The sequence below is a fragment of the Halichondria panicea genome, chromosome 7 (genome assembly GCF_963675165.1).
Source record: "Halichondria panicea chromosome 7, odHalPani1.1, whole genome shotgun sequence".
In the NCBI taxonomy this organism is placed as follows: Eukaryota; Metazoa; Porifera; class Demospongiae; order Suberitida; family Halichondriidae; genus Halichondria; species Halichondria panicea.
Genome location: NC_087383.1, coordinates 5,452,477 through 5,462,483, shown reverse-complemented (window position 1 = coordinate 5,462,483; position 10,007 = coordinate 5,452,477). Strand labels below are relative to the sequence as shown.

The window sequence follows — 10,007 nt, the reverse complement described above, 5'->3', positions numbered from 1 at the left end:
ATGCAGTGATAATTATCATGTGTGTTAGTACTTAGCTTTGACCGAGGCATCAGCACCCCCGTGCTTTCATTTTTACAGAAACAATATGGAAGACACTTCACAGATCAATCATTCATTATATTTTTACCCCTTACCATGGGACTGACATTTGTTGTAAATTTAGCTACGTGTACAGTATACAAGTGTTTTTTTCAAGCTTTTCATGGTGTCAATCTCACCGAGGAGATGACATCGTTTCCTAGATTTGTCTTGATGTAGTCAATGTCATACTTTCCAACTTTCAGATCCAGGCTCTTTCCTTTATAGTCAACGTGCTCATACACGGTCCAATCACCAAAGATTACCTCAATAGAGGAGACAATATCATTAAAACCTAGCGGAACCAAGGTTGGAGTATCTTTGGACAATTGCATGCGTTTTCCATCGTAATTGGCATGCTCAAACAGGGATATTTCGGCAGGCCTAGCAGAAGAAATGACATCGTTTCCCAGGTTCTTGGTAATGTAATCGATGTCGTACTTTCCCACTCCCAGAATGAGGCTTTTCCCTTTGTAGTTGACATCCTGATAGACAGTCCACTTGCCACTCGTGACTTCAATGGAGGAGGCTTTGTCGTTAAAGCCGAGAGGAATAAAGTTGGGGGTAGCTTCAGTGAGGGGAAGAGTTTGACCCTTGTAACCAGCGTGCTCGTACAGAACAATATCAGGTTTTCTGGAGGGGAATCACAATCAAGTTTGGAATGTGTAGTTAGTCATTTGCCATCACTGACACTGTACAAGTTCTATACAACTATTGCTTGCATGCGCATGCTCATTACAGTATAATTAACATACATGCATGAAAATTAAAAGTTACTAGCTATATAGTAAGTATTACATTTTAATTATGATAATTATGTACCATATAGCGTGTAATTTTTGTGGAGTAAAATTTTCATTATTTTCGTGGGCAAGCTAACCTCCACGAAAACGTAGGCGTGGCTTACCGGAACGTATGCATGCAATAAAGTCAAACGAATTTTACTCATGAAAATCACCGTTTTCGAGTTGAACGAATTTTTACCCCATAAGAAATTACCTTCTATACGTATACGGTATACAAGGTGCAATAATTATTACAAAGTACTGCATGCATGCATGGTAATATTCACCTCAGCCTCACAGAAGAGATGACATCGTTTCCCATATTCTTGGTGATGTAATTTTTAGTCTGTCGGACTAAAGTATTTATACATGACTGTAGCGAGTAATTTTCGTGGGTTTGTTCAACTTGAACACAACGATTTTTGTGAGTAAAAATTTCTTCGTTTAACTTTGTTGCCTGCATGCATTGCATTGCATGGTTCTATGAAATCATTCTTAGAATATTCTCAAAAGAATAATGCATGACTAAAAATGCAAAAGAACACATGAAATTCTACACTATTTCTTAGCCTATAGACAAGTTCAAGTCTGTCACATCCAGTTCTTGGTCCGGTATGACCTGGAAAATCCGTGAAACATAAGATTAATTTGGTGTGGCCTCATGCAGGTATTCTAGTGACCGACATTTACTTGAAAACCTATAATTTGTAGTTGATTAATAGTGCAATAAGGCCACTCCAAGTGACACTCTGGTTTCTGGTCCTGAAGTTTTTCTAATTGCATGCGGGCGGGCGGCTTTTCTCATTATGTCATTATCAATTTCACCTCATTATTTTGCAAATGAATATCATTATCACACTATTTTGTACCACATGGACCATTCTGCGCATGCGTAGTAGAAATAATGAGATAGAAATCCAAGAATAAAATCTGATGCGGGCGGTGGACCAGAAACCAGAGTATCACTTGGAGTGGCCTAATCATAGATGCAATAATTATGGCAAGGCTACTATAATAGCCTTGCCATAATTATTAATTGCCAGTGTTTGTTAATTGTTAATTGCCAGTGTTTGTTATGAGTGCTATTAACCCCTTATTGCACGGAGTAGATTTCTAATCGTGTATGTCTTGCAGTTTTTCGGTCGTGGCTGTTATTCGAAAACAATCCGTTGACATTGACATCGTGCACTTGACAGGTAATTTCACGCTGTCAATGAGAACGTGCAATTACTGGACCGGATATGATACGAGATTATTGCCAGTCACTAACAGCACATCATACGATTAGCAGTGCAACTATTATCATCACTTATAATATATAGTGTGCAGATGAGTTGTCTTTAATTACCATAATTACGGCAGCTATACATTATTATCCCATTTGTACACTATACTTTTGCAGAATGCCCCAAAATAATTATAGTGGTCCAGGTCAGAGGTCAGAATAGCCATGTGATCTAGCAAAACGTTGTATGTCTTGCTAGAGTGACTTTTTGTGGTGTTTTGTGACTCTGTTTGTGGTTTTATAATGATATTCATCAATTTTGTTCTTTTTTTGCCTGCCACCCTGGTCTGTTTTTGGAGGCTAAAAGTCCGTGAAACATAAGATCAATTTGGTGTGGCCTGACTGTGCATTTGAGTAATATTTACACACTATAGCTATCTGCATTGAGTGCATGCTGGTGGTAAAGTTGTGGCTGAAACCCGTTGCTTATAGTGATGAGTGGTTTTGTGTTGTGAATTGGGTAGACCACATATAATTATTATACAGGTGGCTCCGCTTACATTACTTCGGATGCAAACCAGCAACCGCTTCCAGGATCATGAAGTTATTATGACTATACTTTTGTGCGCAGTATAAATTATTATGCAAATGGTATATTTGTACGAAAGCCTCCCGGTAGTCGTGTACATGCTAGCCTCGGTCCCAGGCCTGCGAAGGAGGCTATGAGACAAGCCAGACAACTCATCTGCACATTATAAGCGATGATTATACTCAAAATTATACTGGCAGTGAGTTTTAAAGCTCTTTTCGACGCCTGTTATAGCTTTTATGAATCAGGCCATCAATTATGACAACAACAAAGCATAATTTCTAAGTATGGCCATTCGAGACATACAGTATGTTGCTTTTTGCTTAGACCATGCATGCAGCCATTACTGATACACATCAAAGACTGACCGATGGATGTGCATTACAGTCAAAATTAAACCATCGAGTTGTTATGGGTGAGTGTGTGTACAGCTTTGGCATGGTCTAAATTAATGTGGTACGTACAGTTCTAATTAGTGAAACCTGTCTACCTAAATTGGTTAAGTGCTCTTGACCACTCCAATTGAACTTTGGTGACTTCTAGCTAATGCTTGCGGTGTGTACAGCTTAATGTGGTACAGTTCTAATTAGTGAAACCTGTCTACCTAAATTGGTTAAGTGCTCTTGACCACTCCAATTGAACTTTGGTGACTTCTATAATGCTTGCGGAGTGTCTGTACACTCCATGCATTTAACTAACGTACAGTTTACTAGACAAAAACGCTTAAATACAGTCATAATTTATCATTCTTTATAATGGTTATGACTCCGATATCGAATGTTCAGTTGCAAGCATCAAAATATACAAATTTTGCGAGGGTGATCGCTTCTCAAATTGCAAAAATAAAATGGCAAACGTATATACTGGACATAATCACGATCCTTGGCAGAATGCAAGAAGGTAGATCGCAAAGTGTAAACTTTCTGCTGATTAGATCATGCCTCAAGACGTAGCCGCACGAGGAATACGGTAAAGCTGACTGTGTGTGTCTGTTCCAGCTATATACATGTACTAGCCTCGATTCCAGGCCGCTCTTAATTGAGAAAGACTGGCGAGAGGGGCTGGGATCGAGGCTAGCTACGTATATACCTGCTCATTCTGAGTCTCTATTATAGTAATACGGTAATAAATTGCACGTGTGACCCTTACAATTAGATCACAAACTCATGTGCAGGTGGCTCTACGAATTGTAACCATAGTAGCTAGACTAATTGAATTGTGCTTTACAGCTGCCTACGATTATAATACAGGGTGTACTTGGAGAGTCAATAAAAGCCAATTAAGAACGACATTGTGGTGATGGCAGCAAATAGTAGCAGGAGAAATGGCAACTGAGAAACTAGGAGAGAAGGGAGATAAAACTAATACTTATGTTGCTGTAAAGGATGAATCACGTCGATCTGTGCATAATGGTCACATTTAACACTGCTAATTAAAACAAGCAAAAGATTATACCGCAAAAAAGAATCCACAGTCAGCTAATGTAGATCTAGCGCTGTCGCATTGATCACACAAAATTTACAGCTAGTGTGGCATGTGCACATAATAATTATAGGATAATTATAATGCCTGCTAGTGTATCCCTAGCCCAATACATGTAGTAGACCGTTATAGCTGAGCATGCGCAGTAGGAAACCTCATAAAACCACATGTACAAAAATTAATGGCTACTGTATTTTCCAAGATCTTGCAATGACACACAATAGGTAGTTATAAATCGTTTGGGGCAGCCAGTACTGGCCAGTATACGAAATAGTGAGTGGCGAGTTTTGTGCAGTAAACATCTAGCTAGCAATCCGTGCCAAACCAAATGGCCAGTATATCGAGGTGGCTGCCTTTCAGAGAGCCGACTGTATAAATCTCTCATATTAGTTCTGTCAATTGCAAGAACTGTTACCTAATAGACCAGCACAAGTCTCAACTCGTGGAACTGATAATCTCCACCTCCCAAGACCATCCATTGAGCTACTTAGTCTGTTTTCTTTTCAAGGAGCTCTAGAGTACAACTCGGCTTTTCCACACGAGCTCAAGAGAATGACAACAGTACTGTAATGACCAGGCCCTATTAAGCATGCGCAATCAGCATTGGCAGGGTGTCATACAGGAAGTAGAGGAGGGAAATAAGAAAAAATGTTGCTAAAAAAAGGTACGTAAACTATTATTTCAATACCCTGTTAGTATGTAAAATTGCCAGCTATGGACACTCCAGTCATACAACTAGTACTTGAATGTAAATTTTAGGGGGGGGGTAATTGGAGCTAGGGGGGAGATATCCCCTTTTTCCCCCCCTGTATGACACTCTGATTGGCAAGTTATATACTGACAGGGTCGCAAAAACAGTTGACCTTTTTTTAGAAAATTTGAGCACCCCCTGGGAAGAAAAATTTGACGGTTCTGTTCAGAGACGAACCGTCAAATATTTCTTGGCTCTAGTTGTGTGCCGAACGTGCCTCATGAATGCAAGCTACAGTGTACGTATTTGAATGTGCTGCTAATCGTCACCTTCTCCATTCTATTAATTTGTGTGCCTTTGTTTAACTTTTTACCGTAAGTCGAATAGTGACCTTTGACCTAGCCTAACTGTCTCTCTTTAATGGCTGGGTTACATGTGGTGGTAATTAATTATTGTCGATATAACAGAAATAATTATACTGACAGACACACAAGACGACATACATGTACACATACTCACTCAGTGGACTATATTATCTGCTATAGTTTGTGATTGATTTTCCTCTGAATCTCCTCCCTCTGTTGTAGAGCCCTCCAAGCAGATTCCTTCTCTTTGCGAGTGAGAGCACCCTTACGTTTTTGCTTCAGGCTAGTAATACGGCCCAACCAAGTTATCACTTCCTCATCAGCCTACATAGTAATTATGTATAGCAAGGATCCTCATGTATAGGGTTTCGTAACCTTGCTCAATAAACTATAAAAATGTCTTAGTACGTACATATTTACTGTAATACTAAGCGTACGTAGTATAGAAGGCTCCACAAGTTTCTAATTACAAACTTCAACCACACTTATACGTATAGTGCATGTACCTCTTTTGCAGCTTGTCTCAGTTCTTGCCGTTTCATCTCCTGCTTTGCCAGCTTGTAAAGTGTTTGTCTCTGGCTAAGGTTGTACTCACTCTGTGTGTGTTGGAGGGATGGGGGTATGTATATTGTCATTTGAGGTACATGTACAATGCACTGCCCATGTACGTGTGCTATCATGCTGGCTACCATACATGAAGAAGCCCTTTCCTATAATTATAAGGGCAGCAGAAAAGAAATTCTATCCAACTTATTCATGCAACTACAATGTATGATCTGGATGTACATGTAGAGGTGGGTGCATACATACATGACATTGTACAATTTTAGTGCGTGTACTACATGTAGGCACATGCATAGTGTTGTGTCCTTACAATGGTATTGAGTTCATCTTGATTCTTTCTGAGCTCTGCCAGTATCTCGTCCTCACCTTCATCAGCTTCTCTTAACTCCTATGAAGTTGACGGGAACATTCGATTAGGCGTCAGATTATTTTAATGTATAACGCACCTACATGTATGTATTTCTGGTATTTTACAAAATTAATGTAGATAGTATATGGGACGTACTACTGTATTATTTTACTGACAATTCAGGCATGAAAAACAGTATACCCAGGCCTTCTTACATCCTCAATATTGAAGAGTCCCAGTGCTATCAATTCATGTTTAATCCTATTCTCCAACGTATCCACAGTAACAGCAGAAGGGGGTGTGTTCATACGCACTTGACCTGTAGTGCCTCTGTTCTGACCATTTGAGTCTTCAAGAAATGCCTGCCAGGGAATGGAGTGTGTGTGTGTCACATTGTACATGTACATACGTAACCGAACTTAAGAGGCCTAAATCCTCTTATGAGCTAACATAAAATTATATGCAAGAACATAGTATAGCTCTGGGCCTCAATCAATGCGACAATTTTTGTGAGCCGGAAATGTTAACTGCATGAAAATGTACGTACAGCTACTGTGAAATGAACTCTTATACATTTGCCAGCAACCGTGTACATGTACTGTATCTAAAGAATAGTGGTTGACCCAAAACATTCTTTTAATTTATGAGAGAGAGAGCACACACTACAATATCTCAATAATCTTAAGAGTCTTGCGTGCTTACTGCAATAAGTCTTTCAGTAAGGGGTCCGTACTGGGGCTTGTCTTTAGCTGAGTCAGCTTGGTTCAGCATGTGGTCTACAGCAGTAATGAATTGTCCATTATGCGTACATGTACATGTACATGTAACAGGGACTCAATGAAAAAAAGGAGGCCTGTTTGCGCATGGGCAAATTATTAGAAATGTTCCCGTAAACTGAATAAAAATATCCTGAATGAATAATTTATACAGTAAAATATTAAAGTTATAAAGCTACGTGTATATAGCTCACCGGACTCATCCTCCCACTCTCCACCTCTCTCAGTAAAGGGATCAGCCAACTGACCCAGTCGAGCTGACACCTGCATCGATAAACGCGATTATAGAACTTGTACAACACACAGAGAGGGGTAACTTCATTACTCTGAAGCAACGTACTATAATTATAGTCTTCAGCTATACAAATAATTATTATACACAGTGCAGCTTTAAAGCAAGGGTTCTGATGTCCTGTACACTCATTAATTTTTATGTGCTTAAACACAGCTACATGCAGTGTTTCACATGCAATAATAAGAGATGTACATGTATGGAGTCCAGATTTAGGAGTTCCATTGCAGACATTCCCTTACCTCTCTCTCGCTGTGTATGTCGTGAGAGGCCCACTGTCGAGAATAATGCACCCCCAGAGGAGGGACACTGTAAGCATCATCATTCTCCTGCTGGGAGGGAGTGAGAGACAGGCAATTAAGATACTACAAAGGAAGAATGTTGTACTTGTAATACTACGGAGTTTATTGGGAGATACAAGTACCAAGCGCATGCACGACACACACACAAATTTGTACCTGCTGTAAATGCTACACGTATGCACATTATGCAGGAGTTAATAAAAAGGATTTTACATTTTACATGTATACGCAAATATGCAGAAAACAGGCGAACACTGCATGCATGGGTGGAAAGTAAAAACACATTGCACACCACATCGAAAATATGTCGAATACTCTCACAGAACTTTTTGTTTACGCTGTGGTGCATGTGCGTATAAATACATGCACGCACATTAAATATGATGGAAACTGCTGTTTTACTCGATGAATAAATTATGTAGCATTACAATACTTGAATGTTACACATGCATGTACATGGATGTATAATTATACATACATTTCTGATTCCCTCCTGCAGTAGTTTGAGGTCCGTCTCAGTCAGATCAGCACAGTATGGCTCTACCGATGCCCAAAACCTGTCTGGAGCATCACCTTTGACCTTTACAGGGTCACTCGGAGTTGGGAAATCATTCTGAGATTTTTTGGATTTAATTTTTTTGGTCTTTGATACTTCTTCCACTTTCAATTTCTTGAGGGGAGTGTCAGATCGCTGGGACCTTGAATCACCGTCACTGTGTTTACGCCTATAGTTAATTTTTAATTATACAGTGCAGTAAAAGGAGGTTACATATTATAGGGCCAAATTTTTCAGTTTTCGCGGACTCTTCAAACCTAAAAAACAGCCGCGCAATTTGGGAATCATTGTTAATCCGCGGCTACTAGTAAGAAAATTTATTCTTGAAAAAAACCCTCAAAATGTTGAGCAATCTATGTGGAAGATTAGCTGCTCAACCTATCAGGTGTGGTTTGCGAGACTGAATGAAATTAGTATTTTGCAGATTGGTCAACATTAAAGAAAAGAGCAAAGCTATGCCAGATTTTGCGCCGTCAAAGAGCTAGTTAAGCAACAAGTCGCCTTCTATAGATTATTACTACATGTACATGATACGATAATGGGTACATAAAAAGTCATAACTTACTTTCTGTAGTCCCTCTTGACCTGCCAGGTTTCCAATGCAGCCACCTCCGCCTCTAGAAGACTAATTCGACTGACGGGGAAGAAAATACAGTAACATCACCACATACAAATACACAATCATACAGAGAATGAACTGGTCTTGTCTGGCACTATAACCTCAGTCAGGAGTGCTGCATGAATATAATTATGCACTCCTGCCTCAGTTAATAGGGCCAGCGTACAATCGAGTGATTTAATATATAAACCTTTGAGCACTGCCTTGTAAAGCAATCAGCTCGCTTTGTAGAGAGGAAATAGAGTCCACATTTATCGGACGATCTGCAAAGAAATTATGAACTCACACATACATGTACATGTAATTGTTCACTACTGGTGCATACTGTATATATACAGTACTTGTACAATTAGCAGTCGATGTCAAATTGGGTTTACTTGCCATAAAAAGTAAAACCGCATGAGCCAAATTACAGTGTCGCACGTACACTTGAACATACCCTAGACTGAAAAAACTTGGGCTGGACTAGTTCAAACACTACCGAGTCTTGAGTACTGAAATCTAATTTCTAGTGAGCACAAAGGAACACCTTTATGTATACACATAATCAGAACCGAGAACTGAGATGGGAACAACTATCAACAAGAAGAAAGTTACAAACTGGAATCAAAACCTACAAAATTGTAACTCACCAAAGTATCCTCAGGACATCTACATGTACAGTGTACACGTAATTTATACATCATAAGAGACCTAACACAAACTGGCTAAAAAACTCCTTCATTTACAAATCTACAATTATCTGGAACTCATTAGACAAAAGAGCAAAAAAAGCTACTTCAACAAAAATTACTTTTTAATACTGCTTTACTTGTTTTGTTTTTTGTCTGTATAATACATTATGTATTGCTTGTCAGGGCTCTCAGGAAGACCAGCAATATTGCTGATGAGACTTCTCTGTTTAATACTACTACTACTACTAAATAATTATATCCCCCAAAAGTGTTTAAAATAGGAGATATTAACTAATATTGCTCACCTTGATGTGCCAAAATGTCTGTAAAGATGGGACAGTCCTGCAGTAAAGATGCAATAATTAGACATACATAGAACTAGCTGCATGTGTGAAACAATAAATGTTTGGAAATCACTAAATCGTAGAATAATCATGATAATGCTTAGTTACCAAAGCCGTGTCGAGTTGTTGAAACTCATAGAACTGCAGAGGACAAGGCTGATACTGTATTAATAAAGAGACATTCATGTACGAGAAATATGACGAAGGATAGAATACCTCTATAGGAGATGAGTCCATTTTTGAAGCTGCTCTTACAAAATTGGCTCTCATAAAATAATGCCCATCATTGTTGTTGACCTTTAAACTTTTGGTATCT

At 39.0% G+C, this 10,007-nt stretch overlaps 2 protein-coding genes across 4 annotated transcripts; both read right to left on the bottom strand.

Annotated features, from left to right (window-relative positions):
- Nucleotides 1-121: 121 nt before the first annotated feature.
- On the bottom strand, nucleotides 122-1,203 carry LOC135338894 (epidermal differentiation-specific protein-like). Its single transcript, XM_064534987.1, has 2 exons — nucleotides 1,151-1,203; nucleotides 122-711 (listed from the first exon to the last, which is right to left on the bottom strand). Exons 1-2 carry the CDS (start codon nucleotides 1,183-1,185, stop codon nucleotides 201-203), a joined length of 546 nt encoding a protein of 181 aa, XP_064391057.1. The 5' UTR covers nucleotides 1,186-1,203; the 3' UTR covers nucleotides 122-200.
- A 4,086-nt stretch (nucleotides 1,204-5,289) lies between these two features.
- Nucleotides 5,290-10,005, bottom strand: LOC135338313 (transcriptional adapter 3-A-like). 3 transcript variants are annotated; one of them, XM_064534407.1, is made up of 13 exons: nucleotides 9,908-10,005; nucleotides 9,800-9,853; nucleotides 9,653-9,689; nucleotides 8,864-8,936; nucleotides 8,620-8,688; nucleotides 7,977-8,223; nucleotides 7,439-7,528; nucleotides 7,099-7,168; nucleotides 6,831-6,904; nucleotides 6,344-6,490; nucleotides 6,090-6,167; nucleotides 5,722-5,811; nucleotides 5,290-5,539 (listed from the first exon to the last, which is right to left on the bottom strand). In XM_064534407.1, exons 1-13 carry the CDS (start codon nucleotides 9,959-9,961, stop codon nucleotides 5,390-5,392), a joined length of 1,233 nt encoding a protein of 410 aa, XP_064390477.1. In that variant the 5' UTR covers nucleotides 9,962-10,005; the 3' UTR covers nucleotides 5,290-5,389. The 3 variants fall into 3 exon arrangements, with proteins under 3 accessions (XP_064390477.1, XP_064390478.1, XP_064390479.1); XM_064534408.1 differs by having other exon boundaries at nucleotides 7,439-7,525; XM_064534409.1 differs by having other exon boundaries at nucleotides 7,977-8,211.
- Between the last annotated feature and the right edge of the window lie 2 nt (nucleotides 10,006-10,007).

Excerpts from the sequence above, each read along its gene's own strand:
- LOC135338894 (XM_064534987.1), bottom strand. The coding sequence starts at position 1,185 with ATGGGAAACGATGTCATCTCTTCTGTGAGGCTGAG. Across the intron at positions 712-1,150 it reads ATCTCTTCTGTGAGGCTGAG|AAAACCTGATATTGTTCTGT; the intron begins GTGAATATTACC and ends ATTCCCCTCCAG.
- LOC135338313 (XM_064534407.1), bottom strand. The coding sequence starts at position 9,961 with ATGAGAGCCAATTTTGTAAGAGCAGCTTCAAAAATGGACTCATCTCCT. Across the intron at positions 8,937-9,652 it reads AGACATTTTGGCACATCAAG|ATCGTCCGATAAATGTGGAC; the intron begins GTGAGCAATATT and ends ATTTCTTTGCAG. Across the intron at positions 7,169-7,438 it reads ACATACACAGCGAGAGAGAG|GTGTCAGCTCGACTGGGTCA; the intron begins GTAAGGGAATGT and ends TTATCGATGCAG.